The sequence below is a fragment of the Microdochium trichocladiopsis genome, assembly GCF_020744255.1.
Source record: "Microdochium trichocladiopsis strain MPI-CAGE-CH-0230 chromosome Unknown B0I36scaffold_4, whole genome shotgun sequence".
Taxonomy (NCBI): Eukaryota; Fungi; Ascomycota; class Sordariomycetes; order Xylariales; family Microdochiaceae; genus Microdochium; species Microdochium trichocladiopsis.
The window spans coordinates 475,517-502,209 of record NW_025763547.1 but is presented as its reverse complement, the minus strand read 5'-3'; the positions used below and the strand labels follow the sequence as shown (position 1 = coordinate 502,209).

General features: G+C 55.5%; 8 protein-coding genes across 8 annotated transcripts; 3 read left to right on the top strand and 5 right to left on the bottom strand.

The window, feature by feature from the left end:
- Window positions 1-242: 242 nt before the first annotated feature.
- On the bottom strand, window positions 243-4,160 carry B0I36DRAFT_319889 (SNF2 family N-terminal domain-containing protein). Its single transcript, XM_046153473.1, has 10 exons — window positions 3,682-4,160; window positions 2,988-3,625; window positions 2,823-2,924; window positions 2,537-2,766; window positions 2,437-2,470; window positions 2,195-2,373; window positions 1,209-2,127; window positions 962-1,144; window positions 744-894; window positions 243-686 (listed from the first exon to the last, which is right to left on the bottom strand). The coding sequence occupies exons 1-10, from the start codon at window positions 4,021-4,023 to the stop codon at window positions 633-635; spliced, it is 2,832 nt and encodes a 943-aa protein (XP_046013542.1). The 5' UTR covers window positions 4,024-4,160; the 3' UTR covers window positions 243-632.
- Window positions 4,161-4,481: 321 nt separating this feature from the next.
- Window positions 4,482-8,021, top strand: B0I36DRAFT_99861 (uncharacterized protein). The gene is made up of 6 exons (XM_046163718.1): window positions 4,482-4,894; window positions 4,960-5,650; window positions 5,711-6,358; window positions 6,431-6,542; window positions 6,594-6,866; window positions 6,940-8,021. The coding sequence occupies exons 1-6, from the start codon at window positions 4,616-4,618 to the stop codon at window positions 7,991-7,993; spliced, it is 3,057 nt and encodes a 1,018-aa protein (XP_046013541.1). The 5' UTR covers window positions 4,482-4,615; the 3' UTR covers window positions 7,994-8,021.
- A 3,014-nt stretch (window positions 8,022-11,035) lies between these two features.
- Window positions 11,036-12,222, bottom strand: B0I36DRAFT_319883 (uncharacterized protein). The gene has a single exon (XM_046153472.1). It carries the CDS (start codon window positions 12,048-12,050, stop codon window positions 11,451-11,453), a length of 600 nt encoding a protein of 199 aa, XP_046013540.1. The 5' UTR covers window positions 12,051-12,222; the 3' UTR covers window positions 11,036-11,450.
- Window positions 12,223-14,405: 2,183 nt separating this feature from the next.
- Window positions 14,406-16,282, top strand: B0I36DRAFT_99839 (chalcone-flavanone isomerase-domain-containing protein). Its single transcript, XM_046163715.1, has one exon. It carries the CDS (start codon window positions 14,796-14,798, stop codon window positions 15,936-15,938), a length of 1,143 nt encoding a protein of 380 aa, XP_046013539.1. The 5' UTR covers window positions 14,406-14,795; the 3' UTR covers window positions 15,939-16,282.
- B0I36DRAFT_99838 (tyrosine phosphatase family-domain-containing protein) lies at window positions 16,283-18,229 on the bottom strand. The gene is made up of 3 exons (XM_046163714.1): window positions 17,582-18,229; window positions 17,038-17,375; window positions 16,283-16,805 (listed from the first exon to the last, which is right to left on the bottom strand). The coding sequence occupies exons 1-3, from the start codon at window positions 17,954-17,956 to the stop codon at window positions 16,610-16,612; spliced, it is 909 nt and encodes a 302-aa protein (XP_046013538.1). The 5' UTR covers window positions 17,957-18,229; the 3' UTR covers window positions 16,283-16,609.
- Window positions 18,230-19,538: 1,309 nt separating this feature from the next.
- B0I36DRAFT_99824 (ribosomal protein L13 domain-containing protein) lies at window positions 19,539-21,139 on the bottom strand. The gene is made up of 4 exons (XM_046163713.1): window positions 20,890-21,139; window positions 20,434-20,569; window positions 19,951-20,263; window positions 19,539-19,883 (listed from the first exon to the last, which is right to left on the bottom strand). The coding sequence occupies exons 1-4, from the start codon at window positions 20,908-20,910 to the stop codon at window positions 19,745-19,747; spliced, it is 609 nt and encodes a 202-aa protein (XP_046013537.1). The 5' UTR covers window positions 20,911-21,139; the 3' UTR covers window positions 19,539-19,744.
- Window positions 21,140-22,147: 1,008 nt separating this feature from the next.
- Window positions 22,148-24,445, bottom strand: B0I36DRAFT_361479 (BAG domain-containing protein; the record flags this gene model as incomplete). The annotated part of the gene is made up of 2 exons (XM_046158484.1): window positions 22,148-23,371; window positions 24,440-24,445. The coding sequence occupies 2 exons, from the start codon at window positions 24,443-24,445 to the stop codon at window positions 22,148-22,150; spliced, it is 1,230 nt and encodes a 409-aa protein (XP_046013536.1).
- Window positions 24,446-24,540: 95 nt separating this feature from the next.
- Window positions 24,541-25,728, top strand: B0I36DRAFT_319873 (putative glutaredoxin). The gene is made up of 2 exons (XM_046153471.1): window positions 24,541-24,832; window positions 24,977-25,728. Exons 1-2 carry the CDS (start codon window positions 24,736-24,738, stop codon window positions 25,231-25,233), a joined length of 354 nt encoding a protein of 117 aa, XP_046013535.1. The 5' UTR covers window positions 24,541-24,735; the 3' UTR covers window positions 25,234-25,728.
- The last annotated feature ends 965 nt before the right edge of the window (window positions 25,729-26,693 follow it).

The window sequence follows — 26,693 nt, the reverse complement described above, 5'->3', positions numbered from 1 at the left end:
CTTCTCAACCCCAGTCGAGTTAGCTGATGTCTCCGTCAAGGATGAAACCTGTGCTCCTGCCCAAGGGATGGCGCAGTGCGGGCAAGCATCGCACAGAGTGCGCTCGGTCTTAAATCTTGCTTTGCAAAGACAATTCCAGTAATGCCCTGCCCCAGAACGTTTACAAGCGCTGAATATTCAAACGGACGCAGAACGTGGGGAACGAGGCTCGCGTGCAGCCTCGTTCCCCTTCACTGCTTTTTGAGCCGTCAGCGGGGCTGTTCGGGAGATTCAATCGGACTAATAAGGTGGGGCCACTGCCAGCAGAGGAGATTTGGGGGGCCATTTGCTTCACTGCTTTTTAAGAGTCAGTCGGGGCCTGGGAGCTGCCTGGAACAACACAAGCTACGAGCTTATGGCAATTAGGGGCCTTCTTGTGCGACCTGTAACTCCTCCCAGCAAGCGCCCAAGCAGACTTGCGCACCTGGTTTATTGATTAGGCTAAGTATCTATGGCTAGGTAGGCGAAAAGGTAGATACCGTCTCCGGGTAGAGGTGGCTAGCCAGCCACGAGGCGTTGTTCCGGCAACGGCGGTAACGTTAGTATTTGGCCTGTCTTCACATAAAACCCAGACTTTTGGGCTCAACCTCCCCTTACCAGCCCAACCTCGCTGCGTCACGCTTCCTCTTTTGCTGGGACATCATTTCCTGTAATGACGTTAGCTGACACCACTGTATCTCCACGGTGCCACCAAGACTACTCACTTCTTCCACAGTTCCCTTCATGATATATCGCGTGACAAGCACGTTCTCGGTCTGACCGATGCGGATTGCCCTTGAGATCGCCTGGTTCTCAACGCTAGGGTTCCACTGCGACTCCACAATGAACACTCTTTGAGCTGACATGATATTGAGCCTGTATTTGGTGCACTGTGAGACATAGTTCCACTGCATAATATGCACCAGATCGATAGTGTCCTTACCCAAATGCACCCGTACCAGTGGTCATGATAAGCACTCGAACTGTCTGGCTGTCGAATTGATCAAGTAAATCTTGTCGCTTCTTCGTCGGTGTTTCTCCATCAATACGGAGATATTTGACACCCTCTTTCTCTAGATGTCTGCCGACCAAATTTAAAGTACTCGTCCAGCATGAGAAAATGATGCTGTGAGCAGCAGTATGGTTAGCCTCGATTCAGCCACAAGCGGCGGGGAAACAATTATACGGACCTTTTGGTTCTTTCCAGATCAACCTTGACGTCTTCCATCAGAGCCATCATCTTCGTCGAGTGCCCCGAATCCTCAAAATAATCCTCTTCCTCCTGGAGACCTTGCATTGCATGGTCATTTGCCGGCTGGGTCTCTTCCTCGTCTCCAAAGAGAGGAACTACTTCTGGCACCTGATTTGGCTCTCGATGATGATGGTGGTGATGATGATGAGACCGGGTTTGAATACGGCAGAGAGGACAACGCCCGTCTGTGCGGTCAATGTTGTGGTCTCCCGCGTGGTCCTTGCGACAGTCTGAGCACAAGAAATGGCCGCAACTCGGATAATGCTTGTAGCTGTCGAGGCTCGGCCGGGGCTGCGCGCAACCGCCGCAGCGAATTTCAGCGTCCAGTCTGTTAGCTTCGATGGCCTCGCGCATCTCCTGCAGTCGATTGCGTCGCCACGAGAAGAGTTTTTGCCACGTTCCGTGGTTACAGGAAATGCGGAGCTGCAGATATGTCTGGAAAAGACCAAAGGTCTTCTCCTGCTCAACATGGCCGACAACTTGCCGGATTGTTCGATCCATGATGCTCTCTGTTCTCTTGTACAGGTGTCTTTCTTCTTGTGTGAACTCGAGCTCTCGGAGGCGTTCAATCGGTTCTGGTAGCTCTGCTTTTCTTCTAGGACGACTTATGCACAGAGACTTATAGAGCATTACGAGTTTGTCCTTCACAGTGTCGTCGCCTCGCTCGAAAGGCAGCGTTATTGAACTTCGAAATTGCGCCATGCTGTGGAATGGTTCAGCTCTGATGAACACGAAGAGTGCTCCGATGTCATCAAGCTTGTTTTGAATAGGAGTGCCGGTCAAGCACCATCTCGATCGTGCTTCTAGCTCGTAGCATGTCTTGTGAAAAATTGTGGCAGGTCGGCGGATCATGTGCCCTGCGAACGTGGTCAGTACATTGTGATGGGACTTGTGGGATGACTCAAAATGTGGGCTACCACCTACCTTCATCGAGAACCACGCGAAACCAGTGAATGTTGTGAAGTAGGCTTCTCTTCTCCTTGAACTCAACGGCAAGTGTGTGATAGGTTGTAATAACGACATCGGCCTTTGAAAGCGACTCTGCGTCCTTGAGCCTTCCGGCGCCGTGGTACTTGACGTAAGTGAGATCGTCACCAACGTGCCTTCACGTGTTTTCAGCATTCGCCAGGCTTTAATAAAGATATGCGTCGCATCTCCAGACTTACTTATTGATCTGTTTCGTCCAAGTATTGATGAGTACTATCAACGCGTTAGTTCCTACAATAGCAGCCATGCTCGACCAGCGAGATTCCAAAATGCACTCACATTCTGACGGGACCACGACCAAGGTGGAGTGTGAATAGATATTGCTTTTCCCACTCTGGTGGGCCGAGCTCTGCCTCTCCACGACATATCGGTGTGCCTCCGACAGTGTCTGAACTATCACAGCAATCATTGTCAATGTCTTCCCCATACCCATCTCATCCGCCAAGACCCCACCGCCCCTTTCCGTGGGCCGCTCGCTCGCAAGGGTTTTGCTGATCTTATGAATATACCTGAGAAAAAGTGTCAGCAAATCTGCGGTTTCCCTCACAGAATTCTGGTAACGTACTTCTCTTGCCCTTCGATGGCTGTCTTCCTCCAAAGTCTATCCTCGTCAGGAATCTCACCAGACTCGCGCCGAGCCATGAAAGTGAGAGCCCTCTCTTGGTGCCTAGCAAACAGGAATTCATCAGTAATGATACTTTTCCCCCGTCGAATGGCATTGGGTGCTTACGGAAGAAGCTGCGTCCGAAGTCGCCTGTCGCCTTCCGTTCGTGAAGGCTCTTCCACCTCGTTCAGCGTGGCGTGGACCTCTGCAAGCATCCTTTGCAAACGGTCCTCTTTCCCACTAATTGCCGCCTCAGGTTTCTCAGCCTGTCGCACCTCGTTGCGGCGTCGGGAGGTCACGTCTATCCCGGGAAATTTGATCACATGAGGGTTCTTGTATTGGAAGTCTTTCAGATAGTGGTCAGGTTGTTGCAGATATGCCTTGTTGCTGGACAGTTCTTGCCCAATCTGGTGGGCAATATTCTCGGGGCCATAGACGTTGATGTCGACAGTGACAAATCGGTCCGGAGATTTCGAGATCTTGCTGATTCGCTCGATGAGCAGGTGAGTGCGCGCGACACCCTCGAACGTGACAGCCGGGCACGATTCCATGATGGAGACAAGGACTCGAGCTTGCCCTTCCCTCAGATACCCAAATGAAGAGCCGTCTTCGAAGCACAGTACTGCAGATTCCGTCCTCCTCATCACGGTGAACTTCTGTAAATGGTTGTCCAAGGCCAACTGCTGTCCGTCTGCGGAGGCCTTCAGAGTGCTGGTCACTTCTTGCATGTCTGTTGAAACGAGTTTGACATCGTATTCATACAGCTTGGGCACGAAGGGTCAGAAGAACATTCGTTGTGATTTGCAAAGGAAGGACTCACCATGCCATAGCAAATCATATCCTGCTCAAGTATCTCACTCGGGCCTACTGATGTCGGATGGCTCGACTCTGCATGATCATCTGACTCGTTTGCCACTGGGTGCATCATGGTGGCCCAATCCTCGAAGCCCACCTCAATCTGGTGAAGTGCATCAGGTGGGATTTCAAGTAGTCCATTGCCGTCATCGTAAGTGCTCTGGTGTTGCGTATCTAGAAACAGATCATCAAGATCGATGTGAGGATCAGGATAGAGAGATGGAAAAGAGCCGTACGAGGTCGGTTCAGCACTGCTGAAGTTCGATCTGTAGGGTGGGTCATCGTTGAGAATATGATGTAAAGACATGACTGATAGAACTTCCGCCCTTCGTAAGGTTCAATTCATCGAGAAACTCCAGGCGGGAGTTTCATGAGGGTCTCACGGCTTGCTTGATCCCCAGGCTCTGCTTCTGAACTCTGAGATTTCCATGGAGTTTCACGTAGTGATGCGTCTGCTTAGTCTCCAACTTGGAACCAGGATCACTACTGTGACAACCGCAGAGGCTGGTCCGCTGCGGTGCGCACAAGGCTGACTGGCAACAGTGAGGCAACCAGGCGGCGGAGGCCCCTCTCCACCTGCGCTGCAATGCAACGCAGCCTTGGGGGGCGGTGCCGACGACCCCCCTGTTCCGCCCTCGAAGCACTGCAGTCAAGCTATTGGGACGCCATCTGTAGGTGTGCGGCTGTCGTACCCTGCTTTGGCTGAATTGACTGGCAATCAGGGCGCCTCCCAGCCGCATAGCCACAAATGACAACAACCCCCACGAATCGGCAGACATTTTGATTTCAGGAGATCTTCCACTCTGTGTACACAAAGACTTGCCGTCAAATTCATTGTCAACTGATGGCGCTCGAGGATATTGCTCTAAATCAGCCTCTACTCGACACGAGGCATAGTTATGTCTGCCCTTGAGGCCAAAGACATCCTCGAAGATGCAATCAATTCCTTTCGACAGCGTCATCCGGCTGCTGTTACCGATCGATTCATACATGTAACGTGCGACCACGTGAAGCATGACATTCTTGAACTCCAGATACGTCAGGAGAAGCAGAAGTCTATGCTCAATCTCGCCAGATTCCAGTCAGCTTTACTGGCGTTCGAGCAACTTGTAGATGCTGCACGATTGAGCCAGGAGCAAGCAGGGTTCATATGGGGGCCAACCAAGCAGATACTCAAGGCAAGTTAGCCCCAATTCCAATTTTCACGTCATGTGCCCGATCACTGAGCTGACTGTCCCAGCAGAGTGCAAATGATGAGAGATCAATCCTTGATACTGTCCTCAACGCATACTATGAATTGGGCACATGCGTGCCACGCACGGTGCCCCATGAAGACCTTCTGCAAGCCAGGCCCGAGCTGCGCAAGGCCCTCGCTTACATGTACCACGATGTTCTGTTGTTCCATGCCGACGTGCTGGGGCCGCTTACCTCTGGGGAAGGATGGAAGCGGACCTTCAAGGCAAACTGGAACGACTACGTCAATCATTCATTTCGCGCTCTTCTCAGGAGATTTGATCAGCATCACCAGCTGTTCAAAAGCCAGCTGGATTCGTGCAAGGAGGGCGCTCTTGAGGAGGCTCTCGATGACTTTTCATACCGGCTGAACGGGCATGTTCAGGACTACCGGGAAGATCGAGACGATTTTCTTAGACACATTCGTCAGTACGAGGAGGATCGCCGAGTGCTCCTGAGAAATGCAAGAGATGCCGAGGCGAAGCGCAAAGAGGATCAGTTGGAGAAGATGCTGGCGTGGCTCTCGACACCAGGAGTTGATCAGGAGCAGGAGGAGCATCACCAGCGCTTCCGGGACATTCGAGAGGAGGCCAAAAATACTTGCCAATGGATTTTGCAAGACGATCATATGCTTAACTGGCTCAACCCGGAGACGGTACCCCGACACTCCATAATATGGATACATGGCAAACTGGGTTGCGGTGCGTGTAGCCTGGTGTCTTGCATACATGGATGTAGACTGCTGACCAAATGGGATCTAGGCAAAACGGTTTTGGCCTCATCCATCATTGATCGGTGCATGAGGTACCGGTCCAGCATAGGCCCCGAGGACAGCGCCCGAGACGCCGCGCTCTCCATCGAAGATCAGCAGCCGGTCTTCAAGACCAGCTTTTTCTACTGTCGGGAGGAAGGCTCCAGGCAAAACGACACCATGACCATTTACAGATCTCTTCTACGCCAGATGCTCCGGCATTTTCAAGATCTACTGCCGGTCTGCCATGAGAAGAAAGCCAAGGGGCAGGTCACTCTGAACCATGAGGAAACGGCACAGATTCTCTTAGAGCTCTTCGCGGATGCCGACATGAACCAGTTCATCATTATAGATGGGATCGACTCTTGCAACTCCGAGACTCGCCGCGTCGTTGTGAATTTCCTCGCGAAACTGGCGGAAAGATGCGAAGAATTCAGACCGGGAAAGCTACGCGTTCTCCTGGTGAGCAGGGACCTGCCGGACATACGCAAACTGAAGGTTGTCGAGGGGGCAACAACAATAATCGAGATGACGACGAGACATGTACAAGATGATATAGGGTTGTACATTGATGGCAAAAAAGCGAAAATGAAGGACCGCGGCCTAGACGAGAATGACATCCAGCGGATTCGCAGACAAATCCTGAGAAGATCAGATGGTGAGTTTCTGGCAGTGTTCCTGGTGTAAGTCCAGGAGAAGGTCAGAAGGATGCTGACTGTGTTGCTGCTAGGAATGTTTCTCTACGCTCAAATCGTCATGGATAATTTGCTCGCACAGTCAGCGGTCGGGGACATTCTAGCAGAGCTAGAGGAGAGTCGATTCCCCCGGGACCTGGCCTCAGCGTAAGATCACCTTGCATTTGCGCACCGACCTCTTGCTAACCCTGTAGACAGGTACAATGCAATTGTCGAACGTCTCAAGAATCAACTGAGCCCCAAAGGGTGGAAACGTGCTCAGCGCGTGTTTGGTTGGCTGGCTTGTTGCAAGAGGCCATTGCTCTGGCATGAGATTCAAGCTGCTCTTGTCATATCTCATGACAAGCATAGCGGAGAGCTGGTCCTCGACTACTACAAAGGAAGGCTTCAGAAAGACATAGACCAGACATGCGGCTCATTGGTGCAAGTACTCAAGGGGAGGATAACATTTGTCCATCACACGGCCCGAGAGTAAGTTTATCTGACACCAGCAGCGGGCAGAATTAGGCTTGCCACAGTATTGCTGACATTGAGCCGGAACCAGACATATCTTACAAGGTGAAAACCTCGATGAACGGGTAGTGGAGTGTGAACTCGCCATCGCCTGCCTCCAATACCTAGGAGGGTCCTGCTTTCGCCCGGGCGACGACCCGAAACAGCTTGACAAGTTTGTTGAGGACAAGTTTTATGCTTTTCAAGACTATGCCGCGTCTAAATGGGACCATCACCTCGGAGTCGTGCTGAAAAACGGCACTGGCATATTTGAAGACCCTGTCAGGGGCGGCAGCTTCCAGATCAAGCTTTCCAGGGCAGCCACAGCATTCACAACTGCTTTTGCCAAGAGCCTCGAGCCTCGAGATCATAGCGGATCCAAAAGAAGTGCGATATCTGAGCCGGAGAGGCAGGCAGAAGACGCCAGACAGAAAGCAGAGTCTGACTGTCAAGCTTTCCGATGCTACTCCTTCTACGATGCGATGGTTGTCATTAGGACGCATCTTCACTTCCACGAAGCGACAAGCGACGCGAAGCAACGCAACAAAATCAGCCTTCATGATCTTGAAGGTTCTATTCAAAAGATTCGGGGCAGAATGGAGAGCACGTGGCTCGCTCTCGCGGAGGGAGGAGAGGAGGAGGCCCAATTCCAGGAGTACTACGGCCTCAATGTTTTCAAGTGCGACCGCATCGCCTGCGACTACTTCTATCAGGGCTTCGAGAACCAGGAGCTGCGGGACGCACACACCAAGCGGCATGAGCGGCCTTTTCTCTGTCCCGTGGCCGGCTGCAACCTCGTCGCGTTTGGCTTCTCGACAAACAAGGACCGCGAGAAGCACGTCCGCAGCTACCATCCAGACGACCCTGCCAACACGGGCTTCGGCCCTGTGCCGCGGGACCTCACGCCGGCGAGCAAGGACAACGCTAGGTTCAACTGCCCGCATTGCGGCAAGAACTTCACGAGAAAGGCGATCAGAGAGGACCACATCAACGCGCACTTTGGGCAGCGGCCCCATCAGTGCTCGCTTTGTGACAAGGCTTTCACAAGGGCAAACGACTTGAGGAGGCACATGACTCAGAAGCATTCTCGGCGCATAGTGAGGTGAATTGACAGTCCAACGGGGACAAGGCCACTCCCTCTGAATCCATAATTGCCATCGACCTAGGATGTTAAGTCTTGCAGTGCCGATGCGCGGAATGTTGTGGGTTGGTCCTGATTCAGGGGCATGAAGTAGATGGCGAAACGCCTATCCAGCCTGCCTTGTCCAGCTGTGAGCCACGCAGCGTTATCGCAACAGAGGGCTGCGGCTAGCTCAGTTAAGAACATAGGGCTGGGTGCCAGTCATTGTCACTCCGCATTTGAACGAATAGAAACGAGGGCTATTCGCCGTGAAGTCTGGTATTACCAGTTGGGGGAAAATGAAGCTTTGTTTTAATTCGTGATTTCCTGGTAGGGTTGCCGGTCTGTTGAGAGCGATAGCCTAGACAGGTAGGCTTTGCTCTAAATATTGACCCGGTCCTTTGCAGAACAATGTCGACACCCTGTACAGTGTTGATGGATTTTCTGGCCTGTTAGCAAGCCGGAGTTTCATCGAGACTTGCGTCTGAGTTGGCACTGCATTAGACAACCTAAAGTTGCTGTGGGTTGCGAGAGATCCTGTAGTTCCGTGGTGTGACGAAATGTGGAACGAGATTTAGAGCCTCATGCAACTTGCGGCGACCCGCAGATGCTCTACAGCTTATGTCGCGGTTGGTTGCTTTGTGTGTAGCATCAGACTCTAAAACTTAAATGATCACAAACGGAGAGGGATGGTCTGTCTTGCAGAGCCTCCATAAACTGCAAAACTTGACCATCAAGCAGGAACACTCACGATGATCGTTGACTCTGAGGCAGCATCAGAACCTACGTCTCGTCCACTTACGAGAAGACGCCAGCTGCCTTCTCGATCTCGAACGAACATGCCTCAAGGGCCACATCGTGTTGTGTGATAGGTCAGCTCGTTGCCATCATTGGCTGGACTTGTGACCCTGGTCTGCGCAGCTCTGAGTTGGGCGCTACTCCCAGCTTGGAAGGTCGGTTTTTTGCACTGCATTTCTAACCATTTCTGAGAGGTTTCCAGCTGCTGATAGATTGCCTGCTCAGCCACGCAAAGATGACTCCTCGTCCAGACAAATGCCACTGCTCTTCTTGCAATTGAATAAACTTTAGCACCTCGTCCCGTCTCAGGCTTCATGGTGTCTACGAGAGTCGGGAGAAGTTCACGGCGAGAAGGTTAGCGCACGAGGGAGATCAAATGGACCTTCGACCTTAACGTCAGCCCTGCCATCTACATCGACGAGGCATTTCCCCACACAATACCCCGTGCATTGCGCAGTATGTCGAGAAATTGGCCAGGTTGTGGAAGTTCTGAGTGAAGAAGCCTTGAGATCGTTCGACGAGAGTTCCGACGGATGCATCGCAGGCCTTGACAGCGCGTTCAGAGGGAGGGTTTGAAGAACGTGCGAAAGCGAGTTTCACTGCTTTCTAAGCACTGGACCACCTCTCCGATCTGTTTTCTTGAGCACCACAGTGCTTCACTGTTTTCTCAACACTCTCTGATATCTCGTTATTGTTGTTGTTCTGGGTGCTATCGATATACCTTGTAGATTCCTTTGAGGGATGATGAGCTGCTCTGCACGGTCCGGCAGCATCCATACCGGCCTGTTCGCCAGCTCAAGGTCAATCTCCATGACGTGTCGTCTCGAGACGACGCTGTGAATATCGCCCAACACCTACGCAACGATGAACCGGCACACTCAAGAACAGTCTTGTGCAGGCGCTATAAAAGTATCATGTCACCCGTTTCATGAATCACCCCAGAAAGCTGCACTGCTCTCCCGTCCTTCGATGAGCAGAGCTTTCTGATTTGCCACACTTAACCGTGCAATGCAGGTGTCTGACTCCCCCATCTGCAGACCAACTCATCCTACCTCCGAGCGCACCGCCTGCCACGCCGGCCCTTCTCCTGAAACCCCCCATCACATCATCACATCCCATCCCTTCTGAATCCAGATATTTTCGAGCAGCTCTCTTTGCGGATCCTCATCAACCCTGCATATTGCCCAGCAAAATCCTCCTTCCTTTGGGCCCCTGCCGCAGCAAGCTCCTTTTCTCTCACCGCACCGATAAGCACCCCCGGGTCAACAATTTTCACTCCGTCAGCAGCAGGGAGGGGGGGGGCTTTTCGGCAATCCACCCAACGACGACAGGGCCAGCCAGCAGTACATGGCCGGCCACATGGGGACGGCCGCCGTGTCCTTTGTGTGCCCAGTGCAGCAGGTGAACCCACTTGGAGCAAGGCGGCCCAATCCGCCCGTAATCTATTACATGTACCTGCACCTCCAGAGTGTCCGTGCCTCATGCCCAGACTGTGCTCGACGCTCAGAGTTGCTTGCTGGGCCGCCTGGCCGCCCGCCGTGACAGTGACAGCGGGCATGCGGCCTGCGGGCTGCTGCGCTGACGTGAGGGGAACCCAGTCAATAATGGGAAACGGGCTGGGAAACAATGAACTTGGGGCCCCACTGAACTCGCTCAACTCGCTTTTGTGTCACCCACCACTCCGACCCCGGGCACTGCCGCACGCACGCATGCGACGCCCATCTCACTTTTCAGCTCTTCCTCTCTGTCTGCCTCGCTCTCGTTCTCTCTCGCCCTCTTGCCCGGGCCCCCCCCTCTCACTCTTCTCATGCACACTGCCGCCTTGTTGTGCCTTTGTCGTTTTAGTGTCGGACCTCCCCCATCCATGTCTTTCTCACTGTGGGCCCACTACCACCACCACAGCCGACGAGGCTGCCTTGGTTAAAGTGTTCGCGTATTTGCCTGTGTCAGACAAAGTGCACGTTTTCCGTTGCTCACTCAGCCTTGTGTAAGCAGCGCGCGTGCGGTGATCAAAAATACAGGCAGTAGTTGTGAAGTGCACATTCCTTTCAGGCCGGGCTCACTCAATCAGCCTCGCCTCGTGTAAGCGGCGCGGTGAATCCGACGCATATCAATAGTTCTGGAGTAAGAGTTGACAAAACAACACAACTGGTGCTTTGAACCCCATAAATTATGTTTCTCCAAAGATCAATCACAGTGTGAAGCAACGTAAGGAACAATGATGCGTATGTGTGTGTGAAAGGGGTTTATATTTCCCAGCAAAGTATAATTAATAATTACGTATCCATTCCCTCCCCCCAATCATGAATCCCGTCGTCGTCATCAGTCTTGATGCGGTCATGATATCTCGTTCGCGTTTCCAAAAAATGAAGTTTCCTATCTACGGTAGGGGGTTCTCCAACAAGCCATAAAATATTCCCGTCGTGATCTAATTTGGTGAATCCGCGCCGAACCCTTGGTCCCAAAAATGGTTCTCTCACGCCCGAAGAGGATGTGCGCCGCCAACGCCGGTTTTGGTGCAAAAGTTCAGTGACGCTTTAATCAAAGGAGTGTAGCGAATGTGATTTGTGTTTTGTGTCGTTGCTTAGGTCGTGAGAGACCCGCGCAAGACGCCTGTGTGCGCGCGTGCTCGTGGGAGCAGACGCTTACAGGAAGTAGGCGGCAACAGCGCCGAGGACGGCGAGCATGCCGACGCTGTTGACAGCGGCGCCAGCGGTGGGAATGCTGGGAACGCTGGGAACGCCGGGGGTGGTGCCGGAGGGAACAGTGGTAGGCACGTAGGTGGGAGGCACAGGAGTGTGCGAAGACAGAGTAGTCGGGGGGTAGTAGGTGGGCAGAGTGGTGTTGGCGGTAGGGTAGACAGTACCGCCGGTGCCAGTGGGAACAGGCACGTAGGTGGTAGGCACATACGTGGTGGGCTCGTACGTGGTGGGCTCGTAGGTGGTAGGCTCATACGTGGTGGGCTCATACGTGGGCACGTAGGTGTCGTAGGTGGTAGGCACGTAAGTCTCGTAGGTCTCGCTGGACGACTCGACCGGGTACGTAGGGTACGTGGGGTACACCACCGAGGTCGTGGTGGTGTTGTAGTACGGGTAGGTCACGGTGCTGTAGACCGTGGAAGACTCCTCGTCGCTGCACTCAGACTCGGTCTCGGTGGGGTAGACCGGGTAGGTGGGAGTGGTGACGGCGTAGTCGGCGACGGCGACGGCGGCCGAGGCGAGGATGGCAACAGCGACAGACTTCATTGTGAATGAGTTGTTGGTGGTGTTGTTGGTTTGTGTGTGATTAATGCGGGAACCAAAGCGTAGAGATGTAGCGAGTGATCTCTAGGAAACAAGCGAGAGTCCTGGTATTGCTGTGTGATGCGTGATGATGCCAAGCAGGAACAGGTCCAGGAACGAGGGGGGAGACGGGCGACTCTCTTATACACAGGCCGCTTGGGGGACATGCGCCGACCTGCGAGAGCAGCGAAGAGCAGGAGCCTGGAGGGCAGGATGGCGTCAAGCAGGCAGGGGCTGGGGCTGGCAGGCTGGACGGGTACAGCCCCCCTGCAGAGTGTTCGGCGGCGCCCGTTGCCTAGCTCCAACGTCAACCTCGCCGTGGTGTCGTCGGGCGCTGCAAGGTTGCATCCAGTCGTGGGTGTGGACAGCTGAGTCAAAGGACGGGCAGGTGGGCAGAGGTTACGAAGAGTCGGGACAGGGGTCCCACTGTGGTGCCCAGGAATAGCAACCATGTCTCGGTCCCCGCTTCTCTCGCTCGCTGCGCGGAAAAGTGCACCGCCGCAGAAAGACCGCAAAGTTCTTCCCCCCGCTAGCCAGCCTAGGACCTAAGTGGCAAGGCAGCTCCGCCTGGGCTGGCGCGGCCCTTTGCCAGCCATCGTGGCTCGCAAGGTTTGCTGCGCTGCGATCTACTGTCAGGGCCTGCCAATCAACGACCCGTCGCTACAACGACGGGCGGAACCTTCGGCGTCATGGTGGAGCGGGCCTCGCCTCGAGTGGGCGATCTGCCAGCGGCCAAGGGCGAGGTTGGGAGCCCTCCCGGCGGCGGGTGCCTCCCAGCAACCACGTGCAGAAGAGGGATCGTCTATTGTCTATCGCCTTTTGTGTTTGGTGGACTGGCCGTTTCCTAGCGACTAGATGGGTTGGTGCGGTAGCCGTGCATATGGCGAGGCTGGCGGGCAAGGAACGGCGAGGTCGGAGAGGTCGGGTCCTGCATGAGGCCCAAACTCTGTCTGCAGGTGTGCGGGCTCTCTCGTGAGGATGTTTCTTTCTGGTCGCTTCTGTTGCCCGGGCGGCCGCGGAGGATTGGCTGAGTGAGAAACATCCCCGCGCAACCCTGGCCCGGCCTGCCCTTTTCGTATTGTCGACCAGGATGGCTGGCATGGCTGGCGGGCGGGGCGGGGTCGTGAATGGATGGACTTCTCGTGTAGTGGCCCGCCGCTCCCAGGGCTGGCTGCAAAGACGTCATGTGAGATAAGGCGCCGTGACTGTGACTGCGCTGGGCCAGAGGGCAACCGAGCGTTGGCACCGCAACCCAAGCAATCAAGCAATCCCACATCCCCGATCCGCCAGGATGATAACGGGGTCCAGAGCCGGCCGCTGTTTGCATTGCAGCCTCTGCAGGGCCCGGTGGTTGGTCTTGCATGCACGTGCCGTGCTCGAATACGGTGACTTTCCCATCTTCAGAGTTGCACTCTGGGCGCCGATGGGTAGGTGACGCCCCGCGACACGGACGGCTGCGTCAAGCTTGGTCGAAATGGATAATATGCGCTGTTTCTTCACCTTGGCATCGTCGATGTCGATGTTTGCAAAGCGGATCACCTCATCGGACTGCCCTGGAAACCCAACCAGGATACGGAAATCCCACTGCCGGGGACCCTGCGTGCGAGTCCAGGGTGTGTAGATGGCTCCATCCCGAGAAGATGAATACTCAGTGTTGAGCGAGCCTGTTGCCATGCCATGCCGAGAACACGAACCCTGGGCAGTCTCCTCTGCTCGTGGCCCAATCTGTGTCGAACGGTGCAGATCGTGTTGTGGGCGAACCATCGACGAACCGTCACTGTCGTCACCGAGCAATTTTGCGCATGGGTCTTGCCTGTTCTGGCGCCACGGACGAGCACTGGCCGGCAGATCAGTGACAGCACGTTCAGAACGGGACTTTCAGGTGGAGACCAGGACGACAGGCGTGCACTATTGGCGGAGTGACTCGGTGCGGCCTTTGTCTCGTCGCACTCTCTCGTGTTGGGGCCCTTGGCAGATGGAACGTAGCAAGGCCAGCTGCTCTTTCGCCTGGGTGGGTGGGAGCGAGGCAAGCGCAGCCTTTCGGACACGAGCGTCCCTGACTGGCTGCACATGAGCGCGCGAGGACTATGGTGCTGATCGTGGCGTGAGGCTGGCTGGATGGTCGTGTGCTCTGAGCCTTGTGAGCAATGCCAATTTTAGACGGAGGCGGCGACGGAATGGCCGTTTGGGCGAGAGTTCCCGCTGCCCACTCGACTCGCTGGGCAGCCTTGGACCACCCCTAAGCAGCAATTACTCCGTAAGCACCGCCCGGGTCAGCCCGGCCAGAGAGTCTGACTTGACGTCACGCTGGGCGAGGCTTGAGGGTGGCTGACGACCCCCCTTGCAAAGCCACAATTGCGGCTTGGTAGTGATTGATTACACTAACAATCGCCGCTCCGGCGGGCACCGGCCCGGCCAGGATCCACTTTCCAATTGAGCCTCCGGCCAAGCGTCGTCAGATCTTTGCACAAGGCCCGCTCGATCCGATGACCTCAGAGCTTCCCAGGCACGACCACACCAACCGAGGCACAACCCCAGACAAGCATCACGGCCACCAGCCAGCCAGCCAGCTTACCCACACGACTCGACCCATGGCGCGCTCCCGCTGAACGACAAAGCTCCATTGACAGCTCTCCAAACACCTGTTGCAACACACGACAGCGCAACGCCTTTACCGCTGGCCGGCAGAAGAAAGTAGTCCACCGGGCCATGATCACCTCCCGCTCCGTCCCCACGGGGCTGGCGCGCAGCGCCCTGCGTAGCCTTGGCCAGCCCATCACCACCCCGTGCCAGCAATGCCGGACCTTTTTGCGCCCGGCGCGCCACTCGGGCAGCCGTGCCTACGAGACCATCAACCTCAACCGCATGCGCACCCAGCATCACGACTACCACCGCAACCGGCGGGCAGTGCTCCTCGGCGGCGCCCTTGCCGGCTCCATCGCGACGTGCTACACCGCATACCGGCTGGTCGACGCCGTGCGGAACCCGACGCAGTTCGACGCGCCCGCCTCCGGCCCTGACAAGGTCGACCCGTTCGTCACAGAAGGCGGGGTGAAGCGCAAGACGGTCATCCACGACGACGAGGGCCGCGAGCTGGTGCCCACGGGCAACAGCACCATCACGACCTTCCCGCGCACGCTGGACCTGCACCTCGGCGCGCAGGCCGCCCAGGAGAAGGTCAACGGCGTCGAGTACACCCTCGTCGGGCTGGGCGTGCGCACCGTCAGCTTCCTCGGCATCCAGGTCTACATGGTGGGGTACTACCTGGCGACGCAGGACATTGCGGCGATCCAGGCCCGGCTGGTCAAGGAGATCAACCCGATCGCGACGACGCTGGTGGCCAACGAGAAGGAGGAGCTGCGCAAGGCCCTGCTCGACCCCGTGCAAGGGGAGAAGCTGTGGACCGAGATCCTCCGCGAGGTCCGGCCGCGCTCGGCGTTCCGCATCGTGCCGATCCGCGACACCGACTTCCACCACCTGCGCGACGCGTTCGTCCGGGCCGTCCAGGCGCGGAGCACCGGCAGGCCGGCCGAGTTTGGGGACGACGAGTTCGGCACCGCGATGAGGGACTTCCGCGCCGTCTTCAACCGCGGCAAGTTCCCCAAGAAGCAGGAGCTGCTGATGGTCCGGGACAACAGCGGCCACCTGACGGTCACGCACGACACCTCGGGCACCGGCGCGGCCAGGGAGACGATTGGGCAGATCCCCGAGGAGCGCATCACCCGCTTGCTTTGGATGAACTGGCTGGCCGGCAGCAAGGTCGCGTCCGAGCCCGCACGGCAGAACATTGTCGAGGGCATCATGGAGTTTGTGGAGCGGCCGGTCGGCACTGTGGCGACGCAGGTTGTATGATTATGAAACGTCGCTAGGCACCGGACTCGGCCACTAAAGAGTGAGAGCAACCCATCCTGTATTATATCTAAAAGTAACACGCTCCACATGTCGAATTACTGGCGGTATCGAGTTCCTGTACCACAATACTCAGCTCTGATGGTTGTGGTGATCTTCGAGATCATGAACGACAGGTCATCTTGATGTTCAACTCAACCTCCCGAAAAGTGCCAAGAGCTCTGCGGCTAGTGATGTCTTGTGTTCTTCAAGCCACACCGGTGAGGCGAAACTATGTGAAGTGGAAAATAGGGAAGGCTTTGAGCCACGGAAGAAATCCCTGATTTAATCAATGACTGTTCTTTCACGACGGAAGACATCTTGTGCCGCTCCTCACGCTAACTTGAGTGCCACAAAAATATATTGACAGTCCATATGAGAATTGGCAAACACTTAAATCCTCTTTGAATCAACCCGTCAAAATGCGTTGGCCTTTTCAAAATTCGACACGCATATCAAGGCAAAGTCTCATCTATCCGAGCGAAAGAACATAGCAGGATTTGTCTTTCTAGATTTCCCAGAATTCCTGGTTCTTTGAATGCACTCTACCGGTCAATGAAGTTGGCCAGCTGGGCTCGCGTGGCCGGATAGCCTCGACCACCCCAAGCGAGATCGCACCTCTACAGTTCTACATCCTAGAGAAGCATCTTAGCATGCTCCTTCCAGTCCACCACCAGACCAGAAGCATCTGCCTCGGTCTCATCGACAATCATGTTCTTCCGCAGCTGGGCAAGACTCTCAGGTGTGAGGAGGCCGAGCTCCAGCACGCACTTCTCCACAGAGCCGTAGGTCTGGTTAATGTGCTCGAGGGTCGTGAGCATGTTCTCCTTGCTGTTTCGGACAACGTTTGGGGGTGATTAGCGAAGAGCACTGACATGACGGTCACATCCCGAAGATGGAATTGGTCGCGGTGAACAGGACCTCACGACGCACGACAACCCAGAAACACAGAAGAACAAAACAAGCCCCAGCACAAAACCATACCAGAAATGATGGAAAAAAACAAATACAAAGACAAGACAAGAAAAGGAGGGGAAAAGGAAGGAGAAAAGAAAGGACTTACACAGCAACAACCATCCCCCTCGCCCCCTCCGGGTTATCCCGAAACGCCTCCTCGGTAGTCTTCAACCGCTCGATGATGCTCTCCTGCATCTCGCGCAGCCCGAGCGCGGTGAGGCTGTACTCGTGCGCGACGACGTCGTCGGCGACGCCGCACAGCGAGAGCACCAGCGCGCAGATGACGCCCGTGCGGTCCTTGCCCGCCGTGCAGTGTACGAGCAGCGGCGCGGGCGGGGTTTCCGTCGCCGATGCCAGCCGCGACAGGATGGACGCGTATGGCTGCTTGGTGTTCTCCGGGGCCGAGGCGGCGCGCAGGATGGACATGTATGCTGCTTTGAAGCCCTGGGGCGGTGTTTTGTCTTGTCAGCGAGTCTCTCTTTTCGACCTTTTACGGTAGCTCTCAGTGTTCTCTCGATGCATGATACCAAGAAATAAGTTGTACCACGATCTTCCCCAGATCTCCACATCATCAACAGGCCAGGAACTCTACGACCTGTGTTTGGGCCAGGCCCAGCCTTCAGAAAAGACAGACAGACAAAACCACTCACCTCCGGCCCGCTAGCATAGCTCCGGAACCTCAACGCGACCGCCTCGGGCGAGTAGTCCTGGTCCAGGAACACGGGCGCGAATATCCTCTCGGCGCCCTCCCACTCCCTCGGCGGGCGGGCGTGCCCTTCCTTCTCGAACTCGCGCACCGACCGCAGGTCGTAGACGTGCTTGATGCCCAGCTCCCGCATCCGCGATATCCCCTCGGGCGTGACCTGCGAGGGCTCGGCGGCGCGGAAGAGCACGCCGCGCCGCACAATCTTGTTCGGCGCCGACGAGACCGGGTAGCCGCCGGTGTCGCGGAAATTTTGGATGCCGGGGACAGCGAGGAAGGGCGGGCTGGGAAGATCTGGTGGTGCTGTTGCTGGGGAAGTCATTGTGGGTGTGGGTGTGGAACTCGTGATATTGGGCTGCTGCAGGAATGACCTTCTATGCTTTGGGGGAATACTGCTGCTATGGTCACTTGGTCGTGTATTGTGAGGAAGTTCAAGCCTCCCTCGATCCCTGACCTGGTGAAGAGACTGGAGCGGAGCCGAGACCAAAGACAGACAGTGCACTACAGGCGTCACAATCAAGCAGCAGCCGGGCTATGCGCAAGGCAGAATTCGCAATGCTGGTCGATTCTGGATCTAGAAGCGATTAACGACGAGGGGTCCCAAGTTCCGGACCCTGGATTGTGCGGAATGCGGGCGGCGGGATGGCGGGCATCCTTGTAAGTGCCTGCAAGGTGGGGGAGTTGGCATCTTGTGTCCCCCGGGGCCGTCCCTCGGCTGCTACGGTGCGGAGCTGGCGTTCCTCGATGTCTTTGCAACGCTGAGCATCAAGAACAACATTACAACATGCCCGTTGGAGTCGGGACTTTGTGTCAAGAAAACAAAAAACATATCCTCTGAATTTATTCTATGCAAGTCTCAACGCAGCGTCAATTGTTTACAGAATTAACGAAGACAAACCCCAACTCGACGGTGAAAGCAGGTTCAATCAGACCCGGTGCGTGGCAAAGTGCAAAGCAGCCAGGCACCGTAGAACATCTTTGAAAAGAACGGGAGCACATAGATGCATCTCCAAGAGACTATATTGGCCGCTCTTTAACCCACACCCTGTGTGTGACATGGTGTTTTATCTTAATCATCGCTCTCCCCAACGGCTGCCCGCCTGGTCCCAGCTGGCTGCCGAGGGACACCAGGAGCGGCGGACGGGATGGCAGGCGGGCTCTGGACCACGGGCCCTCCGGGGCCGGCCGGACCCACACAATTCGCACACCACAACGAACTGTGCGAAAATCGGGAGGCACAGCACACGGCGGGTGGGAGTTAATTAGTTGACTGGGCCAGGTTCACGCGTGACATGCGCGTTCATCATCGCAGTGTGTTGCTGATCTCGTTGCTGCCGGCTCGTGACCTTGCGCGCGCCGGTTTTGACACTGTCAACAACAAGCAACCAATGGCCATGGTCGGCACAAACACAACATCACAACGCAGCAACGGACGCCATTCGCAATGACGACAAGGGGGTATTCTTTGATTCACTTTTTTTGGTTCATTTTCATTCGTTACTCTATGGACGAACGTTGTCTCTTCCATTGAACACGGACCAGAGCCGGCAAGACATAAACCCCCAACCTGACCCTTTGAGACGTAGGTGTTCCCCCGCTTCTCGTCCTCGGTCCAAACCCGACGTCTCTCCTCGCCATTCTCCGTGCTTTTGTGGATGCCATAACAACACACGACATGACCCATGAACGAGGATGACATGGGAATCCATGTGTGATACAACGCCACGACGCAAAACGAGAGAAAGCAAGGAAAAGAGACCACGAGAGCACCGAGACGAGAAGAAAACCAAAAGACCGGGGGGTCGCACCCAGATCTGATGATTGCCCGAGAATTTTTGATGATATAACCCCCAAATAACCCACACGCCGGATCTAAGTTGCAAAAAAGAGTCGATGACGAATCGCGGTTGGATTCATGTGTGTGTATTGTGTGTTCATTTCGGTGGCCGTTGTTGATGCGTGAGGTGGTGGAATTTTGTTTTTTCGTCGGGCGAATTCAAGACATGCGCCAGACGCGGAAGATGCAGAGGATGGGAGACAACAACGACAGCGAAACCCGTAAAGACGACAGACGACCAGCACACCCTTCCCTTCTCAGGAAACCCAAGACTTAGTATCCGAGAGACTTGAGGGCCTCGGTGGTCTTGCTGTCGACGGTGGCGTTCTTCTTGGCTTCCGTCAGTTGTCTCTGGGCGAGCTTCTTGCGCTCGTAGTAGGCGGTACCCTTGGCCTTGCGGCGCTCCTCGAGTCTGTGATTGGAACAAGGTCAGCGTGTGTTCCTCCTGTGTGAAATTTCCCACGCTTGGCAAAACGTACCTAGCAACAACATCCTGGTACTTCCAGCCAACCTCGTGGGCGAGGCGGCCAACGGTGCAGTACTTGCGGCCGGGCTGCAGTCTCAGGACACGGAGGGCCTGGGGAACAACCATCTTCTTGACCTTGTCGTAAGGCGGGGGGACACCCTCGAAGACCTTGAGTCTCTCAAGGGCGGCGGCGCCGCGGGCAGTCTTGTGGGGGATCATGCCACGGACGGCCTTGTAGAAGATCCGGGAAGGAGCGCGGAAGTGGAAGGGACCACCGCGGGTAGGGTTGTAACGGGTCATCTTGCGGAGGTAGGCGTGGTACTTGACTGTAGAGAGGACCTGTGTCAGCGACTCTGTGTGTGTGGCTTCAAATGTTGTGCGGCTGGGCTCGTCATCGCGGCCGACTGCCCGAATGGATAACAGGCAGCCAAGTCAAGGACATTCGTTCGCGAGGCGTCGAGCCCTTGCCCGGGGGGGGTGATGAATGTGCACATACGCTTAGAGCGGAAGAACTCGCCGGAGATGTTGAGGGCCTCGGTGCGGACAACCACGATCTTCTGGCCGTTCAACAGCTGCTTGGCCACGATGGAGGCAAGGCGGCCAAGGAGATGGCCCTTGCCATCGATCACAACCTGTTATAGAGAAACCCCAAGGTCAGTCTCGGTCCGATGTTGCCATGTGTATGTCTCGGTGCCTGTCCCGATGCATGCCCAATCCCGACTCGTACGTGCCGTCCGCTGTACCAGCCTCATCCTACTCGCATGTCGTGTTTGTTGTCGCAGCGTCGAATGCCTTATGCAAAGCTTCATCGAATGTATGGGTGGCCCAATGTCGTGTGCGTGTATACCGATATCCCGAGCGACAACCACGTCCAATCCCGTGCCAGCTTCCAACCATTTCCCCTCCGCAGCATCGAGGACAAAGCTCGCCATGGTGTTCAGTGTTTACTTACAACGGACTCGAAGGACGACATCTTTGCGAATCGTCAACCGCGGTTGATACTGGATTGGAAATTATGTGAATAAAGAGTGGACAAAAGACCGGTTGAAGAAACTGCGAGAAACTGCGCGCGACGAGGACGAGAGAGAGCAGCCACGTCGTAGCCGGGAATAGAAAGGAGATGTTGGTCGTGAAGGGCGTGACAATGAGATCCGAGACTCTACTTACTGGGGTCGTTAGTCGGCTGGGCGTTGGGTGTTGTGGTGTTGTGATGGTCGCAAATCAAGAAGCCGGCCAGCCGTGTATGCCACAAGAGGGTTGAAAATTATCGGGCCATATTCAAACTCGCCAGTGCGGTGCGCGGGCTCTGGGCTTTGGCAGGCGCGCTAGTCTCCTTCTGGCAGGGTGGGGAATTTGTGGCCGAAGCGAGGAGGGCTTTTGTGTGCTCAAGGTCGCCCCTTCCATTTTTGTTTTGTGTGGTCAGTGCTTACCTAATGTAGGGCTTGGGAAGCGCAGCGCCGAGCCACAACCCCCTACCCGGCACCAACAACGACAAACTGCGTCCGCCGCCTTTCGTAAGCAGCGGACCGCATTGCCTGCGCGGCCTCAAACCACCCTCCCCCCCCACATGGCATGTTGCGCGGCGCGGCTGACCATCTCTGGACCCAGGCTCAGGCTCGCCCACGCGATGCTGGGTTGAAACGAGGCTGGCATGCATTGCACGCCTGTCCTTGCACGTCATCGCGTCGCTTCGCATTGTCCACGAGGCGGATGTCCAATTATGACGTATCAGCAAACCCCCTCATTCATTGCACACAACCAATGCCGAGCCTGTGAAGTCGATATTTGCAGCTCCGGGTCTCTTGATCTTGCCAGTGAGAGCCCCATAGCTTCGGCATGTGATTTCAAGGCGTCTGTGCATCATGTCTGATTGCAGTGGCATGTGCTCGGGTTGAATGCCAACATAATGGACAAAGCTGAGAAGACGCCCACAGGGCTCAATGACTTTTCACAGTGTTCATACCGACAGCATGCGGATTTCAAGACACAATTGCTATTGCACCGCATATTGATCACTGTTGCAACGCCGATGAATGCATGTCGTCCGTAGTCTACATGAAAGATAAAGTGGAACACCCTTCGGGGCGCTAAGATGGAATGCAATTCGTGGTGTTGCCAAGCAATACGCCGCGGCTCCGCCTCTACACAGACTTCATCTCGCCAGGAATCCAGAAATTGACGCTTCAAATGCTAGATGAGACTTGGGCCCGTTACCGGTTGGCCTTGACCCCAGCAGGCAGCCTCTTGTCCATGTCGTTCAAAAGTCCCTGCACATAGTTGACCAGTGCCTTGCGCTTGGCACGGATATCCGGATCGCCACCGGTGTCGACCTCGTCCAATTTCAAGATGACGTGCTGGAGCACCGTCTCACTAATCTTGCGATGCTCATCCTCGCATTTCTTGGGGTCTCTCGGGGGGTCTGCCATGAATGACCGACACAGCGGCGCCAGCTCCGACTCGAAATGGTTGCGGATGGCATCCAATTGCGCCACAGCTCCAGAGGGAACCGAGGGCGAAGGGACCCTCGAGGGATGCCTTGAAGGAGCTCCCGAGGTCGACTCTGCAGCTGAGCCTGGAATGTCCAGGTTTGAGCCAGCAGACGGCTCCTCGTCTCGCTGAGATTTGGAGCTCTTCTTCTTCTTGTTTCCAGACTTCCCCTTCTTCTTCTTGCGCCGCTGTTGCTGTTGCTGGTCTCTAGGGTCTTTCACAATAACCTCTTCCTCGCTACTGTCACTCTCGTCGTCGGTGGCGCCACTGTCGGGGATGACGAGCAGCAATTCGCTGTTGTTCTTGACACCATATGTGCGGATCGGCACCTCCAGCTCCTTCAACTGCCGGCCCTTGTAGTACAGTCGTATCCTCGATGTCTGGGCGCGGCTAAGCTCCAGCACCAGCCCTACACGGTCTCTGACATCTCTGACGTAAAGCTTGCCGTCGCCGATGGAGAATGCCGGGAAGTGAATGGGATAGATCACCGCCTCCGACTTGACAAGCAGCACGTCGTCCTCTTCTCTGCCGTTGGATGACTCGGCATGGCGTCCGCGCGAGTCGAGCGATCTCTCGAGGTCTTCGGAGGTGATGTAGCTGAAGTCGTCCTCGGTGACGTAAGGACCACGTGAGTCGGGCTGGGACGCAAAGGGAGACAGGTCGCTCCGGCCTGGGTAGAAGTATCGAGACATGCCGATGGGAAGAGCGAGGGCAGCACAGGCTAGCGTGGAGTAGACAATGGTGGGGGAGATGCCCTGGGCTTCGAGAAACTCGCTTGAGCCGGCAAGCGTGTCGGAGAGGCGGCCGATGGTTGCGTCGACGTAGGGCACCAGCGCAGGCGGGAGGAGTGCGGTGATGTTCTGGAGGGCACCAGAGGATGCCAGGATTGCCTGACTGGAAGCCACCTTGGCGTGGGTATGGGCAAGTCCTTGTGCAAGGACGCCCGACTACACTTTGATGATGTGGTGTGTTGTGCGAGCGTAGTGGGCGATGTCTGAAGGGCAGACAGGGGGGCTCTCTGTTGTCGAGCTGGGGCTGTATCCACCACGACGGCAGGCGAATCGTGATGTGACGGGCGGCTTCGACGACTGCAGGCAGCCGAAGGGTCGATGATGCTAGCGCGCCCCGAGAACAAGGCCAGAAGGGCAGAGAAGCGCAGGTATTGGGGTGCCTGAAGCAGGTGGAGGCGGGGATGATGCTTTTTTCCTCGCAGGGTGAAGTGTCGTGGGGCCCAGTCGGTGACAACGTGGTTGGTTTGCGGGCAGGTGTCTGACGCGCTAAGCAGGAGCCGAGTTGGCAGGCAGGCCAGGCGTCAGGCTGCTCACCTCAAGGCGAGCAATCAGCCCCGTCGGGAGTAGGGTGGATCGGAGACCGGTAGGCTGCGGAATGAGTTGCTGGCTCACTGCTGATTGGCAACAACAATAACAACAACGAGCAGTAAGCAAAAAAGAGTCCAGCGGTGGGATGATGGACTGGTTGGGTAGGCTGTCAAGACGCAACGCAGGGCAGCGATCCCGGCGGGATGGGCACTCTTGCGACTAGGCCAGGCCAATACCCTGAGCAAGCAATCTCAGGGACCTCTGCCCCTGCACCCCTATTGTCTTAGATTGCCATGCGTAGCTTAAGGCAAGGAAAAAGCTACCATCGGCTTTCAGACTTCCTAGCTTGCTGACAGCCACGCGCAGGAGCTGTCATCCAAGGATCCTGCCAGACTGACCCAGCAGCTTCAGAAGACCGCTGCAGGGAGCACTTGACCGCATCAAGTTGGCTCCCCCAGAAGGACCAGTCGCTGACTAAGGCCTGCGTTGCAAGTGATGAGCTTCGCAAGCAAGACATGGCGTCATCGTGGAGCTGCAGACAGCTTCTCATCTTCCTCGGTCGTCCACGGCCCTGATGACAGCGCGAGGGGGCTTGGGCAATTGATCCCGAAGCGTCTGAAAGAAAGTATTTGGAATATCTGACTTGGCTTGCTGAGATAGGTAATGCAAGCCTGTGGCGTCGCCGCCGGCGTGCACCGCCATGCTGATGAACGACTGCTTTGAAATCATGAGAGTCGCATTACAAGGGTGGCGTGCGGGAGTGAGTGCGGGCGCACAGCTCAAGGCCGGCTCCACACGGCCGATTGCGCGAGCGCCGCTGCGCTTGCATCACTGGTTCGGCGGCCGGGTCAAGGTAATCGCCCTTGCAGCAGACTCTACTGTACGCCTCATAAACCCCCACCTCTGCCCGCCATCCCCCATATCAACAACGCCTGCCGCATTCGCCAACTCGTAGACAATCGACTGTCTCTCTTCTTCACATTCACAACTCTATGTCCCTCTTCCGCAGACTGTTCCACTCAGTCTCACCCGAAGCCATGTCTGCCGCCAAGACCAAGACCCAGCAGATCATCGACAGCAACCCTGTTGGTACGTCACCAAATTCGTCTCGTCCGTGGACGCCCTCGGCCAAGCTGCGCGCATTCTCTCTTGCAGCAGCACCGTTCGAGGCGGATTATCTTCTTTGTCTGGCAACCACGCAGTCTTGCTAACCTCTCTCTGCCACTATGACAGCCGTCTTCTCCAAGTCCTACTGCCCCTACTGCAAGGCGACCAAGGACCTGCTCGACAGCACCGGCGCAAAGTACTTCCTCCTCGAGCTCGACCAGGTAGACGACGGCAGCGCCATCCAGGACGCTCTCCAGGAGATCAGCGGCCAGCGCACCGTCCCCAACGTCTACATTGCCCAGCAGCACATTGGTGGCAACTCGGATCTCCAGGCCAAGAAGAGCCAGCTCAAGAGCCTCCTCACAGATGCCGGTGCTTTGTGACTGGTTGACGGCGGTAACAAGGAGGAGAGGGTTGCACGGACAAAGTTATAGTCGCCGGTAGACCTGGGGCCCTGCGGCAATCCCTAGAGGTTGCGAATTCTCGCCAGAATGCGGGGAGCCCCAGTTTGTCGATAAATTCTAGACAGCAAGCACAACTCTATGATTGTTTAGCTGGGCTTTTTCACTTTGGCGAGTAATTGAGCGTGACGAGACGGTCAAATGTAGCATTGACAGATGTCCGACCTTGTGGATGGATCTCTTGATACTTGTTTTGGTGAACTTGCGATTTTTGCGGAATGTGCATGATGAGCATTGTCCCCCGCAATACCTGGTTTTATGGACGGAGCACAAAGATCAAGCCACTGCGACTGCACGGTGTGGAAGTACTGGTTTCTCCGCAAAAAAGGGTGGTCCTCGTGGTGTATGTGCTGACGCTGTGGGCTTGAAAGACTAGGCGTGGTGTATCAGATGAATGCTGCACTTCGCAGGACTACCAAACAGTTTGTTTTAGAAATCTTGACTGTTGGCACTCGCATGTGATTGTAGTTCGGCAAGAGCAGCTTCGGCAGTTTTTTTCGAATTTTTTAGAATATTTTTCGGAATTTTCGTTCTTTTTCAGTATTTTACTTGGGTTGGAAAAGTTCCGTTATATCACGCATGCGGAAATTCCGATGAGTATTTTGTTCGTCGCGGAAGCAATCTAACGGCATAGTTATCTGAACCCAACTGCAGAAAAGGCATTCGACAATAAAAGAAAGGTGGCGGTGTTGTCGTTAGAAGTGCATGGCTGTGTCTCTGTCCCAAAGTATAGTTCCTTGAATGGACTGCAGCTGCAGTCCACTCGTGCGATCTGAAGGATATGTCAGGTCGCACTTTTCATTACTGCAGCCTCTGATTGAGGAAGGGGAACAGTTCCCCTTGGAAAATTTAGCAGCATTGACCATGGGTCTGTTTATCATCTCATACATGAGCATGCCTCTTGCCACTCTCTCGTCCGTGCAATCTGCACTCTAGCGTGCAGCAACCACACTATCGGAGCCACCATGTTGATATTCTGTCTTGCAGTGAGAGAAGGGAACTCCGTATTGCCGCTTGCATTTTCGCGTGCACCACCGGAACATACTAAACGTGTGGGAAGTAAGGGATTAATGATTGTGACCTGATTGTACTTTGTTTGATCTGCCATGAAGGCGTACAGAGCCTGGCTTCTGATGGGCTGATAGGCAATACAAGCAACAAGTATGAACAATGCCGACAAATAGCGCCTTCATGACTGCAGAGCTCGCCGCGGAGTTATGTTTCCTAGCCGCGGAGCCTAGCCCCTTGAGCACATATCCAGGAGCAAAGGAATGTCTGCCTGAACCAGAGATGCCCGTCCGCAGCAAGGGGTCCTTCCGCACCTACGGGTCCCGCTGCTGCCGGTGGTGGTGGCGAGCAACACAAAACCAGGGCAAGCAAAC

What these genes read in the sequence shown, in the direction of transcription:
- B0I36DRAFT_319889 (XM_046153473.1), bottom strand. Translation starts at nt 4,023, where the DNA reads ATGTCTTTACATCATATTCTCAACGATGACCCACCCTACAGATCGAAC. An exon ending in GCCATCGAAGGGCAAGAGAA is followed by an intron (nt 2,767 to 2,822) that starts GTACGTTACCAG and finishes ACTTTTTCTCAG; the next exon opens with GTATATTCATAAGATCAGCA. An exon ending in TGAAGGGAACTGTGGAAGAA is followed by an intron (nt 687 to 743) that starts GTGAGTAGTCTT and finishes ACGTCATTACAG; the next exon opens with GAAATGATGTCCCAGCAAAA.
- B0I36DRAFT_99861 (XM_046163718.1), top strand. Translation starts at nt 4,616, where the DNA reads ATGTCTGCCCTTGAGGCCAAAGACATCCTCGAAGATGCAATCAATTCC. An exon ending in CAACCAAGCAGATACTCAAG is followed by an intron (nt 4,895 to 4,959) that starts GCAAGTTAGCCC and finishes CTGTCCCAGCAG; the next exon opens with AGTGCAAATGATGAGAGATC. An exon ending in GTCCATCACACGGCCCGAGA is followed by an intron (nt 6,867 to 6,939) that starts GTAAGTTTATCT and finishes AGCCGGAACCAG; the next exon opens with ACATATCTTACAAGGTGAAA.
- B0I36DRAFT_319883 (XM_046153472.1), bottom strand. Translation starts at nt 12,050, where the DNA reads ATGAAGTCTGTCGCTGTTGCCATCCTCGCCTCGGCCGCCGTCGCCGTC.
- B0I36DRAFT_99839 (XM_046163715.1), top strand. Translation starts at nt 14,796, where the DNA reads ATGATCACCTCCCGCTCCGTCCCCACGGGGCTGGCGCGCAGCGCCCTG.
- B0I36DRAFT_99838 (XM_046163714.1), bottom strand. Translation starts at nt 17,956, where the DNA reads ATGACTTCCCCAGCAACAGCACCACCAGATCTTCCCAGCCCGCCCTTC. An exon ending in GCTATGCTAGCGGGCCGGAG is followed by an intron (nt 17,376 to 17,581) that starts GTGAGTGGTTTT and finishes ACACCGCCCCAG; the next exon opens with GGCTTCAAAGCAGCATACAT. An exon ending in AGGGGGATGGTTGTTGCTGT is followed by an intron (nt 16,806 to 17,037) that starts GTAAGTCCTTTC and finishes TGTCCGAAACAG; the next exon opens with CAAGGAGAACATGCTCACGA.
- B0I36DRAFT_99824 (XM_046163713.1), bottom strand. Translation starts at nt 20,910, where the DNA reads ATGTCGTCCTTCGAGTCCGTT. An exon ending in TGTCGTCCTTCGAGTCCGTT is followed by an intron (nt 20,570 to 20,889) that starts GTAAGTAAACAC and finishes TCTCTATAACAG; the next exon opens with GTTGTGATCGATGGCAAGGG. An exon ending in TACCAGGATGTTGTTGCTAG is followed by an intron (nt 19,884 to 19,950) that starts GTACGTTTTGCC and finishes TTCCAATCACAG; the next exon opens with ACTCGAGGAGCGCCGCAAGG.
- B0I36DRAFT_319873 (XM_046153471.1), top strand. Translation starts at nt 24,736, where the DNA reads ATGTCCCTCTTCCGCAGACTGTTCCACTCAGTCTCACCCGAAGCCATG. An exon ending in CATCGACAGCAACCCTGTTG is followed by an intron (nt 24,833 to 24,976) that starts GTACGTCACCAA and finishes CCACTATGACAG; the next exon opens with CCGTCTTCTCCAAGTCCTAC.